This window comes from Anabrus simplex, chromosome 1 (assembly GCF_040414725.1).
Source record: "Anabrus simplex isolate iqAnaSimp1 chromosome 1, ASM4041472v1, whole genome shotgun sequence".
Classification (NCBI taxonomy): domain Eukaryota; kingdom Metazoa; phylum Arthropoda; class Insecta; order Orthoptera; family Tettigoniidae; genus Anabrus; species Anabrus simplex.
This window is the reverse complement of record NC_090265.1, coordinates 346624239-346646118: the sequence shown is the minus strand read 5'-3', so window position 1 is coordinate 346646118 and position 21880 is coordinate 346624239. Positions and strand designations below refer to the sequence as shown.

General features: G+C 40.5%; 1 protein-coding gene across 1 annotated transcript in view; it reads left to right on the top strand.

Moving 5' to 3' along the window:
• The first annotated feature begins 4548 nt into the window (after positions 1–4548).
• LOC136866277 (lysocardiolipin acyltransferase 1-like) overlaps positions 4549–21880 on the top strand; it is a 62854-nt gene continuing 45522 nt past the window's right edge. The window contains exon 1 of the mRNA XM_068226521.1: positions 4549–4785. Within this exon, the coding sequence (XP_068082622.1) occupies positions 4549–4785 (237 nt within the window). The remainder of the gene's footprint in view (positions 4786–21880) is intronic.

Below are 21880 nucleotides of genomic sequence, written 5' to 3'. Positions count from 1 at the left end.
TAAACCTTAGTGGCCTTGAGAGTTAGACCTGCTTTACGCATCTTTCAAGCACTTCGTTGAGATGGACAAGGTGTTCCTCGAAGGTTTCACTAAAGGTTACCAAATCGTCAAGGTAAGTATAAACGAACTTGAACTTAATGTTAGATATAACATAATCCAGTAACCGAGTAAGGACAGCAGCTCGTTCGCCAGTAAATGGGACGCGCTCAAATTCACATAGGTTCCAGTTAATATAGAAATTTAATCTACTAGTTACAACCGACATATGTTAGAAAAATATTTTTTGCACTGTACAGGTTAGGTAGCAGAATGGAATACAAATAAAATATTCTAGCACAATGCTCCAGATCATACAGTAAGTACTACTTAAAAAGATTTACAAATAAAATCTTCTACAAACACTTTTACCTCCAAGAGATTCTACACTTGTGTCATATACAACAGCAGAAGAAACAAAACTACATTAATAATAATGTTAATAATAGTAACATATAACAGTGCAATAATAATAGGTAATAATAATAATAGAGCCTCCGTGGCTCAGATGGCAGCGCGTCGGCCTCTCACCGCTAGATACCGTGGTTCAAATCCCGGTGGCTCCATGTGAGATTTGTGCTGGACAAAGCGGAGACGGGACAGGTTTTTCTCCGGGTACTCCGGTTTTCCCTGTCATCTTTCATTCCAGCAACACTCTCCATTACCATTTCATAGCATTTATCAGTCATTAATAAATCACCTTGGGAGTGGCGACCCCATTGTAATAACAGCCTATATATGTTTCATTAATTACATCCCTGACCCGGTCAATGACTCGAAAACAGGTTGTAGGTTTTCAATAATAATAATAATAATACCCACAGTAACCCCACCTGTCATTTGAGCCATGAGCCGCTACTGATTATAACCGACGGCTTCCCAAGGGCTGTTAAAGTTGTGAGGTACTTTTTCAGCCCATGGTAACTTTGAGCTGACTTCAGCTTGGTTATTAACAACAGGTGTCTTCACACTATTAATTTAGGCAACGATATTGTGACTTATCCTCATGAACAAAGAGTTGGCGATCCGTTTACGCAGGCCATTACTTTTATCTGAGCCTTTCAGCCAACAGAGTACGTACAAACTTTAAAAGGAGACAGTGCAAAGATGGCAGCAAAATATTTCCAATGTAGCACAGAGAAAGACAGCATTTGATTAACTAAACAAAAATTACAAGTATAGAAACATTTCATTGCGCGAAAATTATTTATTTATCGCATGGCCTTTACTGCCGGGAGTGTCCGATGATATGCGCGGCTCACCTGGTTTAGGTCTTTCTACCTGATGCCCATGGGCTACCTGCGCATCTGGATGTGGGATGCTGATAGTCTAGCCATAAATACTGTCACAAACTATTTTGTGAATAAGTGACATTGAGACATTTCAATTTACATTTAATATCGTATAGACACATAAATTACAGTTTGCCCACTGTGAGAGCGACCAATCCTTCAGCAACTTTTACACTACCTCTCTCAGTAAGTAGCTGATTGTCCGATAGACAAACCTCTTGCTGATTCTCAGCTGGGACAGGATTTGGAAAATCTCATTTAGTGACTTTCCAAACTTGTGCAAGGCAATTACAGCTACCCTTTTTTCACATTCACCCCACTTCACGCGAAGATGATCCATTCTTTCTCTAACTGTTGAACACATACTGGTCAGGACTAACCTTCAGCGCAACGGTTTATTGCTTGCTACCTGGAAAACCGGTTCTGCAGTCCAAGCCAAACGTTTGTAACAGTATTTACGACTAGACGATAATGAGATAGGGTGAGGGTGAAAACCGGTGTCGGCATATAGCTAACACTTGCCGAATAGCACCAATGCTTAACATCTCCATCCAACGGACGACTCACCATGAACAGCCACCATGTGCCCTCACTCCATATGAACACTGCGGAGAGGTTTGGAATCGAATCCAGGCTTATGATCAGATTGTATACCCTACCGGCCAGCTTTCTTATGGTTATTTTTATTTCCACCATCGGGACTCGATACAGCTAACCATGGTGTCAGACTATAGAACTAACGGTTTAACGATCTTGGCCACCAGGGGCTCTTAACTGGGTTGGCAACCACGGGGCCCTTGGCTGAGTCCTGGCATTGCTTCCACCTACTTGTGCCAGGCTCCTCACTTTCATCTATCCTATTCGACCTTCCTTAGTCAACTCTTGTTCTTTTCCGACCCCAACGGTATTAGGTTCCCGAGGCCTAGAGACTTTCATTTTCTCGCACTTAGTGGCCCTTGCCTTTCTTTGGCCGATACCTTCATTTTTCGAAGTGTCGGACCCTTTCCATTTTTTCCTGTGATTAGTGTTAATAGAGGATGGTTGCCTAGTTTTACTTCCTCGTAAAACAATAATCACCACCACCACTCTTGTCCACCAGAGGCACTGACGAAAATGATAGGAAGCGTACACGAAGCTTACTCTTCGAGTGTACGCCTACCATGTTCTCGTGTGTACCTACTCGTTAAGTTCTCTGCTCTCTATTGACACTCATTCCCCGCATCACCCACGGGTTCAGAAGATTTATGACCTAGCCGGGTTGTGTGATGCTGGCATCAGAATCACTTTCGCGTGGCTCCCAAGCTACGTTGAGATTGGGAAATGAACATACGGATCAAGCTGCAAAAGAAGCGGCACTTTTACCACCTAGACCTGTGAATGTGTGACCTGTGAATAGGGATATTTATTCTCACCTGCGTCGAACCATCTCGGCGTCATAGGAGTCGAGTGGCTAGCTATCCGAACTCCCAACAAGCCTTCACGGCTATGGAAAGATCGGAAAGGGCTAGGATTGGGAAGGTAGCGGCCGTAGTCTTAATTAAGGTACAGCCCTAGCATTTGTCTGATGTGAAAGTGGGAAGCCACGGAAAACCATATTCAGGGTACCAATGGCGGGGTTCAAATCCAACTCGCTCAGTTTTGGCCCTTTCGTCGGTTCATGGAGATACAGGGATCAGCCCAGAAACCGTTTTATGTTCTTGGAAAGGCTAATCAATGCCTTCCTTACGTGCTTGAAGAGTGATATAATTATGAATCGAGTAATATTTCTTTTTACTAATTAACCAACGCCTATACAGAACTATGATTTTAAAAATATGTTATAGAAAAGGTTATAGATAAGATAATTCTATTGTACATTTGTCTGGCTCCTTCGCAGAATGGTCTCGGGTTTGTTTTGTGTTAGTGTTTTACGGCCGGGTGTCCTTCCTGACGCCAACCCTATATGGAGGGATGTAATCACTAATGGGTGTTTCTGTAGTGGCTGGTAGTGTACTGTCTGAATATGAAGAGGAAAGTGTTGGGACAAACACAGAGGAGATTAAAATCCTCGACCCGGGTGGGAATCGAACACGGGTCCCTCTGAACCGAAGGCCTCACCGCTAGTGGCGGCGATAGGGAACCTGCAGACCCCCTGGCGCGGGTGGGGGCGGGGGCATGGCTTGTGAGGGGCCCATGACTTTTTCTTAATTCAATAGCTGAAGAGTGATTTTACGTATTGATAAAGCTATAGCACACAACACAGTATTCTTTGCATTACAGAGGGTCGTTCCGAACTTAGGCCGTCGTAGTGCAGAGCTTCTTTCATCAATAGGAGTACGGTAGTTATTTATGAAAGAGTGTGGGTTTCCCACCCTGTTCCAATAGTAACCATCCCTTGCTACCACCCACAACAATCAACAAGGCTTTTGAAGTAATTAGCCAGTTCTGAGAACCCAGCAGTCAGCGAAGATGCGTTAACAAACACATCCTCTTTATCTAAACTCTAAATACTGAAGTTTCGAGCCTGTTTATAACTTTCGGCAGTGAGTGTAGCTAAGTAGGCTTACGATGGACGATTGAGTTGTAAATTATTTGGTCCTAGGAACGAGATTATTTCTTAACATTGTGACGGTCAGCGTGTTTTGGTTACTATAATTGAAATTCGCATTTCTTTGGTGGGTGTGTTCGTACCATATAAGTGCATTATTGTAATTGCTTCGGATTTGAAAACTAAATTATGTTATTATTATTATTATTATTATTATTATTATTATTATTATTATTATTATTAACATGCAACCCTGCGCTACGAAATAAACGTATAACTTTCCTTATTAGGAAACGAGGGTCCCATTTGCAATTATTGCGTGGGGTGGGGGCGAGCTTCTTAGCGCTGCTACTGATCACCACTGACCATTCAGCCAAGGAGTCGGGCTAAGTACCAGTACCAATAACATTGGGAAAAATACCAAGAAGAAGAATTCTATCATACGTTGCAGTTTTCAGAACGTATGCATTGTAATCAACGTATAGAAAAAAGAACCATTCAGTATAAGATGTGGTATAGATTCAGTCCAAAGCAAGCAATCCAACACATACCCCTACGGTGACCATCACTTTGATATACCTGTCTAACATTATGTTACACATTTTTGCAGGAGTTTTAATGGCTGTTTTTTCTGATCATTCTTCCCCAGAGACAACGTGTGACAAAGGAATGGTGCAGCCAGTTTAAGCTGGTATGCTGGGCCTGCTTCTGGATTGGACCCGCGTGGCTGCGCTCGCGGCCCGGATTCCTGTACTCAAAGAAGCTGTTTGTTGGATCCAGGGACTTATATTCGTTGGCTTGTGGTATGGCAGTATTTGTGCGGGCTTGTTCTTTCTCTATTGTCCACTACTGCCACTACTGCTGGTACACCAGCGACTATTCCGCCAGCTTACAGACATTGTGTTTGCAGCCTGGGAGATTTACCCAACAGTAAGAACAGCTTGAAATCATTGACATCTCCAAAAATTATTTCAATGAGTGAGTGAGTTAGTGAGTGAGTGAGTGAGTGAGTGAGTGAGTATATACATAAAATATTTATTGCTGCTGAAGGTATAGCCTACTTATAAACAAAAATCACCACCATTATCAGCCAATTGCTCTTGCTATGAAGCAAATTTTAGGAGAAAGAAATACGAAGAAGTATACATTCCCTGCATTGACATTTTCAAAATAATGGGAAAGCTTTTGATTCTAGCACATTTTGAATAGTGAAAGAGATAACATCTCAAAGGAACCATTTTAGGATGAAATTTTAAACACTGGTTATGCCCGCGGAAGAAAATAAACGTTGGTTTATATCCAGTAGGGTGACTCTTTATTTCAGCGTTTCTCCAGTCATCAACGCACAGTCAGCTAAGTACTGGTCACTCATATATATAACAGTTGTGTTCATCATGATCTGACATTTCATTACAGTTAAACCATATCTAAAATAGTTTTCTATAAAGCTATCTTTCATTGTGACGTAAACAACATTGACATGTGTCAGAGATTACTCCTAGTAAAGATCTTTCGGAGAAGAAATCTCTTACAACACAAGAATTCACAAGGGTGCTTATGTACCTTTTAAATTGCGCTAGATGGCCAGGTTAGCTCAGACGGCAGAGCGCTGGCCTTCTGAGCCCACTTGGCGGATTCGATCCCGGCTCAATCCGATTGTATTGGTGCTCAAATACGACAACCTCGTGTCGGTAGATTTACTACTCCTGTAGGAAAAAATCTCCAAAAATCGTAAAAGTAGTTTTCGTTTCCTTTTTTTGATAGAGGTTTAACGGCGCACTAACACATCGAAGGTTTTCGGCGACGCAAGGATGGGGAAAGCTCGGACTGGCAAAGTAGCGGCCGTAGCCTTAATTAAGGTACACCGCCAGCATTTGCCTGGTGTGCAAATGGGAAACCATGGAAAACCATCTTCAGGACTGCTGACGGCAGGACTCGAAACCAACCATCTCCCGAATGCAAGCTCAAAGCTACACGACCCTAACCGCACGGCCAACTCGCTCGGTTAAAAGTAGTTAGTGGGATGTAAAATTATTATTATTATTATTATTATTATTATTATTATTATTATTATTATTATTATTATTATTATTATTATTATTACACACATCATCAATATAGACCGTTATGCCTTTTTTCAACTGTACAAAGTGGAGGTGGGACAGGTTTTTCTCCGGGTACTCCGGTTTTCCCTGTAATATTTCATTCCAGCAACACTTTTCAATATCATTTCATTTCATTTGCCATTCATTAACCATTGCCCCAAAGGAGTGTGACAGGCTTCGGCAGCCGGTACAATTCCTATCCTCGCCGCTAGATGGGGGCTTCATTCATTCCAGATCCGATCGAATGACTGGAAACAGGCTGTGAATTTTCATGTTCATGCCTTTCAGTGTTCAGTCTACAAGCCTCTGTGAATTTACTAAACGTCGGTGGTGGTGGTGGTGATTATTGTTTTAAGAGGAAGTACAACTAGGCAACCATCCTCTCTATATAACACTAATCAGAGAGAAAAAACGGAAGGGGTCGACACTTCGAAAAATGAAGGCATCGGCCAAAGGAAGACAAGGGCCACGAAGGGCGTGAAAATGAAAGACTCCCTAGCCCTCGCAAACCTAATAGCGTCGGGGTCGGAAAAGAACAAGAGTTGACCAAGAGAGGTCGGATAGGATAGATGAAAGTGAGGAGCCTGGCACAAGTAAGTGGAAGCAATGCCAGGACTCAGCTGAGGGCCTCGTGGTCGCCAACCCACGCTCCAAATTTCAGAGCCCTTGGGGCCCCTTTTAGTCGCCTCTTACGACAGGCAGGGAATACCGTGGGTGTTATTCTACCGCCCCCACCCACAGGGGGGTACTAAACGTCGTCACAATCCTCTATTTGCAACAAGTGCTGTGGCCTCATTTAGTTCTATACCTCTTATCTTTAAATTTCTCCCCTTCTACTTATGTGTTCAAATTTTAACATTCATTTCCTAATTTCTAACCAGGCAAAGGAAATCTTCCCTTATCCCAGGGTACGGTTTGTAACAGCGAGAGGTAATAGAAATAGCGGAAGTGATCCTCTCTCATCAGAGCGATAAAGCTTGATTCGTCATTGCAGATTTTGGTAGGTTTCCGCTTCCAATGGACGAGAGCCCTTGCCTTACATTTGTTAAGTTCCATAGCTATATCCACACTGAACTTCTGCGCAAGGTCTAAGAGTTCCTGCGTAGAGGATAATTTACTGATTGTACTTCCTCTTAAAACAATAAGCACCACCACCACTACATTCCATTTCTATTCAGTAGCGGCGATTGGTAATTAAAAGTGCGGGGGCAAAAGAATGTAGACAACAAACAGTACCGGGTTTGTGGGATATAGCGGACGTCAGGGGGGGGGGGGGGGGGGAGAGGAGGAGGAGGTTATATATCTAAAAGAAACCAGCTACAAAATGGTAACTTATTTGACGCTCTGTGAGTGAATTTTGACAGAGAGGTAAAGGCAAATACAGTAGAGACAATACGCGACGCTTCCGAATTTAGCCTTGTTAAAATGGGAGACAAGTCGCAAGTGGCGCTCCTAGTGGCTTGACCTGAAAATTCGCGCTAAATTCAAATATCAATGGAAATGTATATACGGAAATGAATAAATAAATTACGTCTAGAAAGAAAGTGTTACTAATATTAGCTTCAAAGTTGCTAAAGCAATTCTGGATAAATGAATGAAGAATTATCTAACAGCTTATTATTTAAAGACTGAAATTAGACATATAATCAAGATGTGAAATGGACTGCTGAGAAAGGGCTTGATCTTTCATTTATGCATTACTTTTTTAGCTTTAGAATTCTTGCTTGAACGTTCACGTCTAGATTTTTCTTTTTTCTCATTTAAAAGCATTGTATCATCATATTAAGACACTTGTCAACAAAAATATTGGCACATTCTTTACACACATGATTCAATGAATTTACATTTAAGAGCTGGACATTTTTTTTTTAACTTGAAGCCTACTAACAGAAAGAAAATCTATAAATTTAGCCTCACAAACATTCAAACTTTCCCTATAAGCAATACTTGCCATAATGCCATTACATTAGGGTAAAGCAAATTTGCATCATCATATTGTTTCAACAAAGTACGTACATTTCTTAAATCACCCATATTTTCTTCAGTGCTTGACAACGCATTACGGCATTCCAAATGGGGTAACTTGGAACACAACCAGCCACACTCATATGCATATGTGTTTTCCCGAATTAAATCAAACCCACAGATCACACCTACAACACATCGGTATTGAAGGTTAACTGCTACGCTATACAATAAAATATGCGTATTATATTTTAAGCCAGTTAAAATATGGGTCAAGCAGGTCAGAAGATTATGAAGTACTATAAAAAAAATCTTTGTCACTGGAAGAATATATATGCAAACACAATATTACTTACATTTTCTTATCACGAGGGAAACGGAAGAAAGACCGCGCATTCTTCTCTACTTCATAGTTACTGCAGCCAAACACAACACATACCTTTCCCCTCATGTTGAGAGGAGATATCAGGGAATGACACACGCTACTATTTAATTATGTCAACTCACTGAAAACGCATAAATATTACCAAAAACTTCACACAAAAATACACGTGCTCTTATGACAGAATCAGTAGTTCTCAGGTCAATCCGCTAGAGAGAGCTCTAATAGCTGTCCGTCGATATCTCGCTGAGTGTCACGTATTGTCTCTACTGCATTTGGTAAAGGTTGACAGTTTACCAACTTAAGTGCTGTAATAATAGCTTTTTGAGATTTTGATTCAATGCTATACAATAAAACTCATCAAAGGAACAATATCACACATTTAGTACAATTGAAAAGAAGTATGGCGAGATTATACAATTAAAATCATTTAACAATTGACTAAGAAACTAACAGACACTAAAGAGACTGCCAGACCGACGCATACGCGCGGCAAGCGGGAAAATCATACCTCCAAGTCGCTGACCTTGAAAAAAAAAAAAGACCTGCTACCCTTCATCACAGTACATTCAAAGTCTGCACTACTTGCTGTGGCGCTATAAAAATCAGTTAGCCGGACGAACGACATTTTGTGTGTTTTTGCGCTAATAATTTTGTTAATAATAATTAAAGAAAATAAGTGACAGAATTAACTGATAAGACAACATGGCTTGTACAAGTTACTTTTTTAAAATAATTCCTGTAATTCCTAGTTTCGTCCGGCTAAAAAGTAATAAAAAGTAATATTTCTCCACAAAGTGGGGGGACTGCCCCCCTCCCCCCTCCTAATCGCCGCTACTGTTTCTATTGAACTGTCCAGACAATGGCCTCAAACACAGACAGAGTGGTGCACTCGGGAGTATGTGTGGAGTTTCATTGTCAAGTTACAGAATGATAACATTAATCTGAAATGAGAACATTTTTATTTTCTATAATTCGAACACTGGAGAGAATGATTTATTATATACGGCACTTTTAGAACATACTTTTTAAAAAATCAGACGTATATATGAAATGATCCGACGGGGAAAAATAAATATTGGTAGAGCTTTTTAATGAAAATTACACTGTGAACGCATGTTGTAAAGAATCTTCAGATAAGAATCAAGTAAAATGGTATAAAATGAATAAACTATATAAAATTAAATTTACCTGGCTCATCCATTTCTGTCGCCACCTCACTCCATAACAACTTCTGCACATCCCGCATATGGTAATTAGACTCTCGCTGGTCCCACAAATACTTCCCATCTTGTACCAGAAGTATCAGCTTTTCAGCATTGATGATAAAACGCAGCACTACGGCCGAAAAATTCAAACCTATCTGGATAGTTCGCAGTTATTCGTTCACTGACGAACAACGCCGGTTCCAATGGATGCAGTCCCGCTTGAATTCAGCGGTTTGGAGCGTTCGAGCGTTTTCGTGCGTGTTCGTACGAATACGTCATTGCACGTTTTCGCAGGTTTCTGCTTGGCGTAGACGTTTAAGTCATCATGTACAGTCGTTGCCTACGAGATACACAAGGCCGGGACATAGCTACTAATTTGTCGCTGAAAAAGCGGCCCGACCGTGTTCACGGTTTGGCCGCTAGATGTCAGGTTTCCGTTCTGTTCTTGACGGACTTTACCATTGTGATATGCGGAGTAATTGTGATGCTGTGTTGATTTTGTGCACTTCATTGTGAACATTGTTTCTGTCGGTGAGTGTCTCTGAGGTTGAGAAGAAGGTGCACTGTTGTGTACCTCTCTGTATTTCGGATGACACTAAAAAGGCATGAAAATTGACGTTCCATGGTTTCCCTTCCGAGTGCGGTTTAAGGGAGAAATGGACGCAAACTATTTCCATGCAAGGTGATATAGTAGGATCTCTTTAGGTACCCAGCAATTCATCTCATAAAACAGATTTCAGTGTAAGTACATCAATCAAACTTCCTTCTGTTTTCATTGTGTATCCTGTTCACAAACAGGAAAATTTCAAACGCAGGAAGCGTCCAGCTCCCAAAAATGATGTATTGCCATCAAAATTTAGTAAAAGTTCCGATTCAGATAACGATAAACATAACATATCTTCATTCGTCAGCCACAAACGCAAAAGGAGTACAAGTCTCGTTTCTATATCAAGGAAAGTCTACGAGTATCTCTGTTAAATCTAAAAAAAAATATACGGATGAGAAAATTAAATACCAGATTACAGAAAACAATCTGTAAATTGAGAAGTAGGATACGCGTAATGAAATCAGAAAAAAAAGTTTTACGTTATCTGAACTTGACCAAAAAGCAAACCAAATTGAAAACCATGCTAAAATTGGTCATTTAGGAGCTTTCTGCCTGTTAGAACGAATTTAATTTTCTTCTTCTTTCTTCATCAGTTTACCCTCCAGGGTCGGTTTTTCCCTCGGACTCAGCGAGGGATCCCACCTCTACCACCTCAAGGGCAGTGTCCTGGAGCTTCAGACTCTGAGTCGGGGATACAACTGTGGAGGATGACCAGTACCTCGCCCAGGCAGCCTCACCTGCTATGCTGAATAGGGGCCTTGTGGAGAGATGGGAAGATTGGAAAGGACAGGCAGGGAAGAGGGAAGGAAGCGGCCGTGGCCTTAAGTTAGGTACCGTCCCGGCATTTGACTGGAGGAGAAGTGGGAAACCACGGAAAACCACTTCGAGGATGGCTGAGGTGGGAATCGAACCCACCTCTACTCAGTTGACCTCCCGACGCTGAGTGGACCCCGTTCCAGCCCTCGTACCACTTTTCAAATTCCGTGGCAGGGCCGGGAATCGAACCCGGACCTTCGGGGGTGACAGCTAATCACACTAACCACTACACCACGGAGGCGAACATAAATTTAATTTTACGGGAAGAAAAAGAGAAATGCTGTGAAACGGCGCTAAATATTTGCGTTACGGGCATAACATCGCTCACCAAACAGCGGCTTCAATAAGAATGTCAAAATATCAGATGTGCGGAGGAAAAGATTGGATCGCTGATAATTGGTGAAAGGGCGATTAAACCGAAAGTTATTTATGACCGCAATCTCGATCCGCTTATCGGATACTCTGAGGCACAATTAAAGGAATCGGTAAGAAGTGACAAACTCGCTATCAGATTTCTCTGCTTCTTTCGTGAATTACTTATTTCGTTTAAGCACATTGTAAGAAATACGTTGTAGAAAATAAGTCAAACAATTGCTCGTGGCCTATCTTTGATCTCATATCTGTTTGCTGTCTTCTGAAATTACTAGTTTTAATGAATTTTTATAGTTTTTCATATTCGAACGTGTTGCAATGAGCGGGCGAGACAGATCAGTAAAGAGAACTCTAGCGGCACTTGCTGGAAGTATCTCGAGGACGAGTCTAGTATGCTATATTTCCCGGCCTTGCGTATCTCGTAGGCAACGGTACAGTCTAGCGGAAACGTTTTGCTTCATCACACCGTCACTTACTGAAAACCATGTTCCATTTCTATTGAACTGTCCAGACAATGGGTTCAAACACAGACAGAACCACAGTGGGCTGAAAGACTCTCCCGCTCGATCCGAATTGAGCGAGACATGGTCTCTAGGTATAACAGAAACCCTTCAAGTGAAGCTTTACAGCTTATGCTCGTGGGTGACGGGCGTGCGTAAGACCAGCTCCTCAGTTAAAGTGAATTAGAAGGTGTTATTTTAAAGGGAGCTGTATAATAAGTGGTGCATGAGAGTGTGAACTAGTATTAAGTCAAACCAGTGAGTATCAGTCATTGTACCAATCAGTTACTCGATATAAAGCAGTATTTTCTCAAGCAATATGGGCCGCAGCAAGCGCAACACCAATGACCAATGACCCGAGCAGTAGTGCCAACCCTGTTAAAGAGGCAGTCGCTAGGATACTAACTGAAACCATCAGCTCTGGTAAGTTCCTTGAAAAGATAATAGCCACCATATCGGAGCGTGTCACTGCACTTGTCATAAAGGAACTAGAAAAATCTATCCAGTTCAATTCTGAAATTGTGGCAGAATTGAACGCAAAACTCGAGAGCCGGGATAAAGAAATCGGGGAAGATTATGCTCATTGGAACAATACAGGAGGAGAGCTAACATTAGAATTTTCGGGGTGCAGGAAAGTGTGAGTGATAATACGGACGAACTTGTAGCAAATGCTTTTAGGGAGATAGGTATGAATGTGAATTTGCAAAACATTGATAGGAGTCACCGAGTCAGACCTAAATCTTCACTCCAGGGAAACCTCGGCCAAGCATTGTCAAATTCACATCTTACCGAACAAGGCAGAAAGTGTTTCAGAATAAGCGAAAATTGAAAGTTACCCCTATAACTATTCGCTCTAATCTTCACCAGACTGTCAGTTCTTAGCAGTATCGGCTGCCCTTAAGCACTCCCGGACGGTGTCCTCCCTAGAGAACGAAAAGCTTTTTTTTTTTTAATTTTATCTCGATATTTGGACTCAACGCTAAGAAAATTACATTTCATCATAAAACTGTACATTCTCATCAATAAGAAAGACTGTTAGGATATATCAAACTTAGATGAGTGACTTTTAGCGTAAATGTTTTCAGGTCGAAGGCAAGGCACTGACTCTCCAACTTCCGTCCCAGGATATAGCGGGATATAGTGAGGGTGAGGGGAGAGAGATGTAAGGGGGAAGCACGCCGGTTGACGGTTTCGAAGGGACGAAGGGTGCGGGACGTGGTCGTAAGCTCGGCAGAGTCCGTAGGAGTAAAGGCATCTGCACAAATCCATCTACGAACATGCGGCAGCCATGGCTGCATATAATGACATTTGAAATTATATTTGAAGACGAAAAACAATAATGAACGATAATGAAATGTAACATCTGAGACCAGAAATGTCGATTTAAATTGCAAAGGTGAAGTAATACAGGCCTCTATCTTGCATCCTGCGTTTCGTGAGGTTTGGCAGCAGTGGACGAGTTCGTTTTCGCGCGAAAGACTTGAATGAGTGCGGTGGTACTGAGTCCATAGTTGCACACTTTGTTTGTAATCTTCCTTTATGTTCGTGCATTGTGGTGATTATTCTGTACGCTATTAAGCTTTGAAAGTAGTGTGTAATAATTTACCGGTGGTGATAGTGGTATAGTCGTGATATCTTTATCTGTGTTTATTGATAATAATAATAATAATAATAATAATAATAATAATAATAATAATAATAATAATAATAATAATGCTATGCTCTAGAGTTGAAACTGGTGAGTTGTGCTCACAGTTCTTAAATCTTAAATGTATTTCCTTTTTTTTAAATTTTCGTACTTATTCTAACAATGCTAACATCTTAGGGTGACTAATTATTCCTGCTTTTGGAAATGAATTCTGTTGACGATATTTTCAATAGCGGACGTCTTTCTTTTGACAGTAGATTAGAACTGATAAGTCTAGGACCTCCTAAACCCGATTTAAATATTCCACAGATTCAGAATCCTTGCAAAAGTAAAGCTGGCTATGCAGAAAATTCAATCGCACATTGTACAAGCATGCAGACTGGCAGTGTGGATGTAAGATATTATAAGAAATGAGTTATTTTGCTACACGGGTTTTGCTATGAATTCTCGTGATCTCGCGTGGACATTAACTGGTGTTACGAACCTAAAACTCTTGAACGAGTTAAAAAAAGAACATAAATCTAATTAAAAGCATATAAACAATAGTATTCAGTTCGCGATGCTTGGTAAGGTAAATATCAGGTGCCAGTTATATAGTGCGTATAGGTTGAAAATTAAACAGTTCAATGAGGACATGCCGAAAAAAACGTTATATACTCAGTAAACTGATTGACTGCATTAAGTTTTGTGGAAAATATGATTTCGCACTGCGAGGGCACAATGAAACCAGTTAATCCCATATAATTAGTTAATTAATTAATTAATTAATTTAGTTTAGTTAAAATTTCTTAAATGTGCAAATATAATATCTATACATTTAACGAAATAATTGCATGCTTTCTTATTTGTTTATTATTAATTAGTCATTTAGCAACTTTTATTTTTAAATACTTTTAATTTGTACCTTATTAATTTAGTCACCCCTAATTTAGTCGTACTTTAAAATGATAGGTAATTTTACGTACAATTGATTCTTTACTTGCACCCCCACTCTGAGTCACGGTTAACAGATACGAGCCCGTCTTCTTTGTGTCATCTTGAAGGCTACTCGCTTCTGAGAAATGATCGCACTCACAAACGTGGTGGAGGGGTATGTGACTATTTCTTAACAAGCCTCAAACCCAAGCTGTTAGGTCATTCACCGGGCAGGTACGAGAGAAAACTGGAATACATGTTTGTAGAAATAACAGCGAATGGGATTAAAGCCCTTGTGGGAATAGTTTACAAATCTCCGAATACAGGTCTGTTAGAAGATTTTGAAGCTGACCTAACTAAACTACCGCCAGACCACCCTCACACAACAATTATGGGAGACTTAAATACGAACTTAATTGACGCAGCTTTTTCTGAAATCACGCGACTCAAAACATTGTTTCAAGCCTTTAATATTGACTTCTTGCCTCTCTTTCTCTCTCTCAAACTCCCCACACATCTCATTTGCACATGTTATTAGATGTTATAGTTACCAGCAACTCAAACAGAATATTCTCAATGTTGGTCAAACTTTTGCAACTGGTATCTCTGCACCACCGCCGTCTCAATCCTCTGATACTGCCTGCTCTCTGCCCCTAGTTGAATACAGGAAGGCGCGAATACCAATAAGTATTCAAGTCGCCGTAAGAGTCGTAGACGCACAATCTTCGCCGTCAGTGTGGGTGTAGCATTGTGTTATTGATGCATGCATGTGTGTGAAAATCTCAGTTATTTCGTACAATGAATAAACGTTCATGTTCACTTCCGTTTGTACAATGATATTGTGTATAGAACTGAGAAATGAATTAATCATGTCATGCTTAGGTATAGATATTTCAAAAGTTCTTTTAAATAGTACTTGTTTCCTTCCGTTTGTGCAAGTTATATACATATACTTTTTTGTAGAACTGAAACTTCAGATTCTTTCCCCGAAATATTCAACTGTTGTGTACCATTTTGTAAATCTCGGCAAGGTGGTTCGCAGCCAGAAGAGATACAACTCCATGAAATACCATCTAGAAAGAAATTAAGATAAAAGTGGCTGTCGGCTGTAGGTATCTAGTCAAGGACATAATAAAGGAACCTAGTTGGATATCCCCGGATTATTTTCGCATCTATAGCCTTTACACCTTTCAGAAGGTAACTAAAGCCGTGGAGGACAGTGGATTCCTTGTGATAAGAATTGTGACGGACAATCACAGTACAAACGTCTTCATGTTTAGACATTTTGGACAATCTCAAATATCCCAGTCAATCTAGAAACAGAAGATCAAATATTAATTTTCGGGTACTTGGTTTGAGTTGTAGAAGAGAGAATGGAGTGTGATATTTGCGTCAGCAACATCTCACCGCCTAGAGCTTCGATACCACTAAATGGAACTGATTATGAATCACGACAGAGGAGGACTTCAATACCCAAAACCTTGTTTTGTTGCTCTGATGAAGCATCTGCAGGAGTTTGTTGAAGCTGCTGTGCCCTACTGTCGGAAGTCCTTCAAACTTACGAGCGTAATACGATGACTTGCTACTTCTTCTCTTTCGGAATGTGTTCTGTTGCAGCGAGAGGTGAAAGAATATCAGCAGGCTGTTAGTGATATTATCCTAACCAAATTCGTAAAACCTGTATTAACTGATATCGCGTCTGCAAGAACACAAAAAGTTAGCCGCCCGGTGTAGCCACCACTCCAAGCCTTCATTCAGGACAATCTTTAAATTGTGAGATGAAGAGGCCAACTACGACGTCTTGCAAGTAATATTACCGATATTTAATAGAAGTGATGTCATTTACGAGCTTCATTGAACATATGACTATACCGGTACTGCATAGTGTTTTATAGCCTGTCGTCATAATCTATATAAATAAAGTTGTAGGGGGTCGGCTGTCTGCAATTTCATTTGTTTTGCCAATTTTTCAGATATTCATCCATTTTAGGTTAATTCAATCAGTGGTTTTTATTTTTCGTGTCTGTTTGTTCCACCATCACGGCGAAACGGCTGGATAGATCTCAACCAAACTTCATATTTAGAGTATCGTCATCCCGAGGAAGGTTTCAATACGCATATGTCTTAAAAATGTGTGAACAGATGGGAGATTTATAGGAAAACTAGAACAGTTTTCTTCCATCTTCTCTTACACTATTGATTTTCTGTAAAATCCGTGGACTAGGCCCTATATGTGAAACGTCCCTTCATTATAAACAACTTTTGTTATGTACATAATTTCGCTTACTCTTCAAAGGACGGAGAAACATACTAATTTCTGCGAGTCTCGTGCTGTGCATTGAGTCCCCGATAGACCGACAACGAACCTGCAGGTTACCATGGCAACGTCTCTGACTGTTTGCCAGCAGGGAAGTAACATATTGCCAATTTCGTCATCATTCCTGTAAACTCGTGGTTGTTCATTGGGTGGAAAGCAAGAGAGACGTTAATCGGCCATTTTGCGGGTTATTGGAGGAATACCGTTGGAGGTTACAATTGTCCTCGGATAGCAATAACGGGCGTTGTTAATATCGATATTTGAACAGTACTGCGGAGTGTAGCCCATTCTTTCACACCGTAAGGTGTTTTTTGTATTTGCTATCATTTTTATTGTATTGCTATTCTACTTCTGTATTCCGCTTTAATTTCTTGCCTCTGCCTTGCCTCTTTAGGCTTAACTAAGTCATCCTCTTATCTGTTTATCTAAGAATCCATGCGCTTAAATTTCTCCTCTGATGCCGCCTTCTTATACCCGTAACTCTTACCATCACAACTCATTGAGATATATTTTATTTTATAATACATCCACTCGGTATTTTCGTATTTGTCCTATCAGACAGTCCTCAGTTATAATCCTATTTCCTATTCATTTCAACTTTCTTAACTGTATTACTTTCTTCCTTAATTTATCCGTATGTATGCAATTGCTAATCCCAAAACCCGGACACTCTGTTCTTTGAGGAAAAATTCCAAGCTGTTCAAGTGTATAACTTTTGGCCCCGAAAAATATCGAAATATGCACGCATTTTAATGACGGTGCAGACCTTCATTTTGGGGTAGGTTTTTCTAAACGGTAAGTCATATTACAAAGCTGATAGCACAATTGCAATTCAATTTGGAGAGATCTACAGCTATGGTACTAGGATTTATTGTCGTGTTCCGATTGTTAATACGTTAGATAGTGCTGCATTTCTCTTTTATAATCAAATATCTCCAACTCGGTTTTGACTGGCATTAGGGAAAGGCGCCTGTCTTTATAGTGAAAACTCCATCTATACTGTAACTGCGGTTTCGAAGTGAGCCTGCCGTTACAGTAGAAACTCCCGAACTCGATTGTGATGGCAGGAGAGAATGTGACTTGCCATTATTGTCAAAACTTCCCCAATGCCTACCTTACATCGAAAACAATGTATGGCGTCCTCCTTGTTTTGTTTTTGGATAGCGCCAAGAGACATGCAATTTAATATAATCTTACTCGCTGTCTTTGCAGTAATTTACGGATAAATCCGTATACAATGTAGAATACCGTAGCGAGCACGGGTATATTTGCTAGTAATGCATTAAGAACTTTGTGAGTCTATGCCTGCCATCTAGCGGAGAACTTCTGCCGCAGCCTATTCGCAAAAAGCCTCGCATAGAACAGGTAATATAGGAGGATCGAGACGGCGGTGCTCTGCACATGACGCAATAATCAGTAGCGGCGATTAAGGGGGACAATCGCCCCCCACTTTTTGTAGAAAATATTACATTTTTGTTCGCATTTCAGCCGGCTGGAACTAGGAATTATTTTAAAAAGCAATTTGTAAAACACCTGTTGTCTTATCAGCTAATTCTTTCCTTTAATTTCTTTAATTATTAACAAAATTATTAGCGGAAATACGCATAAAATGTCATGCGTCCCGGCTAACCGATTTGTATAGCGCCACAGCAAGTAGTGGAGACTTTGCATGTGCTGTGAGGAAGGGTAGCAGGGGTATTTTCTTCTTTCGTTTCACCCTCTTTGGGGTACGTTGAATCGATCATTTCTGTGTGTTGTTCTTTTCTTAGTGCCCAGTATTTCTTCATTCTTTCTGATCTTAGTTTCCTCTCATCTTCTGAATGAATAGATTAGGTTTATAAATTAGATTTGTCTTGGAATCTTATGCTTTAGCTGTTCGATCGAATAGTGAATTTTCTGTAATTTTTAATTCTACTAGTTCTTTTTTCAGTTTATTTAAACCAGTTGGGTTTTGTTTTGCGGTTTCGAAAAAATTCAAAGAATCAGGGGTATATATTTTTATCAAGGTCATGGACACTGAGCTATGATTTACCCGCTTTCCGTGCGCATTCGTCAATCTGGTAGTCTAATTAGTGTCTCTTAGTTTCCTAGTATTGAAACCGTTCACGACATCGTCAGGAACATGTCGTAATATCCTGTGAATATAATACGCCGTTTTCCGCGCCATTCTATGAAAAATAGTGTAATAATTAGCATGGTGTGCCCATTACGGGGCACGAGTGGCTCTCTGCTGGCTAGCGAGACTAGAGTCTCATTGCGCGCATTTGGAGAAAACAGGGCTTGCACCAGCCAGTACTTGAAAAACGCTCTCTTTCTGTGCGAGAGAGAAAAGAAGAGGCAAGTGGCACGTGATTCGAGATCCAAGTCAAAGGAAGGCGCTTACCAAGTTGTGTCAACCCATGAAACAGTAATTCTTTGAGAGTTTTCCTGCAAATCCATTGATGCCAACCGATAGTCTTCAGTTGTTATTATTAATAATAAAAGAGATTGTGAAATACGCAACGGATATTTACGAGTAAAGACTCATCTGAATTAGGAAATTTTATGCTGATTTGTGATATCAAAATGTGTGGGACAATCGCCCCCCCCCCCACTTTTTGTAGAAAATTTTTGTTCGCATTTCAGCCGGCTGGAACTAGGAATTATTTTAAAAAGCAATTTGTAAAACACCTATTGTCTTATCAGCTAATTCTTTGCTTTAATTTCTTTAATTATTAACAAAATTATTAGCGGAAATACGCATAAAATGTCGTGTATCATCAACTACGCATCGGATAGGGGTGCACCAAATTGCGAAGAGATGTCAAGGGTCTGGCCGCGCGATATAAGGCCAGGAGTCCCCACGGCATGCTGTCACTTACAGAAAAATATCTGATGGTACTTTGGAGATTGTGATTAAACCTACGATGCGATCAGAATGAAAGTTGATCAGAAAGAAGAATATTTGAGCTATCATTGGATACCTCAACCAACATTGAGAAGTACATATTAGCGGACCAATGTTTGAGAAATGGGCGTGGCTTGCCCCTTCTACCAGCGCCAGCTCACTTCTTGTATTAAAAAACCTCTTTTGAAGCCAGTTATCCAGTCTATAGGTATCCATTGTTTATTCAGTCTTCATGCAGTCATTATCCAGTCTTTATACAGTTCTTGGTGCAGTCTTTGTTAAGTGCTATGCGCAGTCTTTATTCAGTGCAGTTTTAATGCAGTGTATTCTTCATACTGTTGTGGTGTGCAGATATTTGTACACAGTGATCTATGAGGCACGGTGTTAATTATCAACCTGCGTAAATTAATTATTCAAGTGCTACGAAGTTGTTAATTATTCACTCATTGTGGAGTTTATGACATGTGTAAAACTACATAAGTTTAGTGAAGCAGGTATTATTCGCCTACATTGAACCATGTGGCAAGTCGTCGATGCTTATTTGTGTACGGATGAATGTGTACATAACGTAATTAGGGCATGGTCAGACAGAGAAAGTGAAGTGCCGTAGAAATACGTATAACGTCACGACAATAGAGTCGGGAAGTAAACTTGATGAAAGGAGATAGCGGATTATGTGTGATGATAATAATAATAAAACGGACAGCATCTGCTGAATACCGTAAAGTGAGTAACATGTCCTGCGTGTAGTAAGTGCCGTGAATTAGGCGAATATAAGATCATTGACACGCAGAGTGTCATACTAGATAAACTTTGTGTGTCCAGAAACAGTGCAGGTGAACATGTGATGCTTCAGTATCTGGCTGAGTGTTAATAACTGTATATGCTGATGAGAGGTAACGAGCTACAGGACCATATCTTTACTGGGCTAGTACACTCGAGTCTTTAAGTGATTGTAGTCGCATCGAGTTATAGCACGTGACATATAATTAACATAGCTGTAACGAAGTCATTTCCTCATCTGCATATGTGAACGACTGAGATCGTCGTAGCCTGGAAGAATCAACAAGCTGTTTGCCTGTGTACAATCCCAGCGCGTCATGGAACTTCGAGACCATCCGACGCCAGGTGAAGATCCGTACAGCATGAACGTGAATATGAAGCAGACGAACCCAGAATCCTACTCTACTGAAGACATCGTGATGGCAGCTTAAATTTACATGGATGTACCTGCCTGAGGAAGACTGATCACAATGCAGAAGTGATAAGTACACTTCAAAATATTTCACTCGAAAGTCATTTTACCCCTTAACTGTAAATAGATAATTTATGCATATAAATAAATTACAGTATAGGTAGCTGTCACAAGCTGTTTCAAAGGGATTGTAGTTTTCTAGTTATTATTTTATAGGGAATTTTTCTTTTCTGGTTGGGAAACCAGTATTTATTTTTTACCCTGGGTAAACTCACGCATGACGTAGTTATACGATCCTAGAACTGATTAAGTGTGAAGTATCGTAATGAAAGGGGTTAGTATTCATTAGATTGTTCTCAGCTACCAACAATTTACATATTCTTGTGAATCGTCAGAATGTTCTTAAATTATCTTTTATACTTCACACGTAACTTAGGAAATTCCCCTAAACTATAGTTTTAAGGCTGCTGATCAAGATGTTGGAGACACGACAACGGGGTGCGAACGTGAGATACTTAGAACGCGAGGGTTAAAGTTAATTTGAATTTCCCGAAGGATCGGTTCTTCTATATAAATGTGCCTTTGTATGAGATATCGGGATGTGAGCAAGAGTTGGCTTGCGTCTAAGAGTCTGGTAGGCTGAATCGTAAATAGAAACGTGAGTCTCCCAAGTGAATTTATGTTAAATGCGAAGTGTTATTCCGCACCGATGATAATGAGGCTGAATAAAAGCATGGAAACTGTCGTTGTATTCAGGGGATGACAGTAAAAGTACCCCCCCCCTCCCCAGCTGGGAAAGCCGTGAAGGATTTACAGCCTCTTGTCTGAGAGGGAGCGACTGGTAGAGGTTTGCCTTACCGCAACCTGGCACAGTTGTAGGCTATTCTTTCTGACTGATCACGGCATAACATTCACATGCAAAATCATGGATTACCCCCGTCGTGATAGAATCGATATTTCAAGAGATGAATGAATTCCTCCCAGTTTTTCTTTTTACTTAATTAAATCGGTGTAGGGAGTTTCAGGACATGCACCCGACTGTCTGAGGAGCGTGGGTTCGATCCCACTCGACAGTGACGACTACAGTCACTGTCATTGATGATAGAGG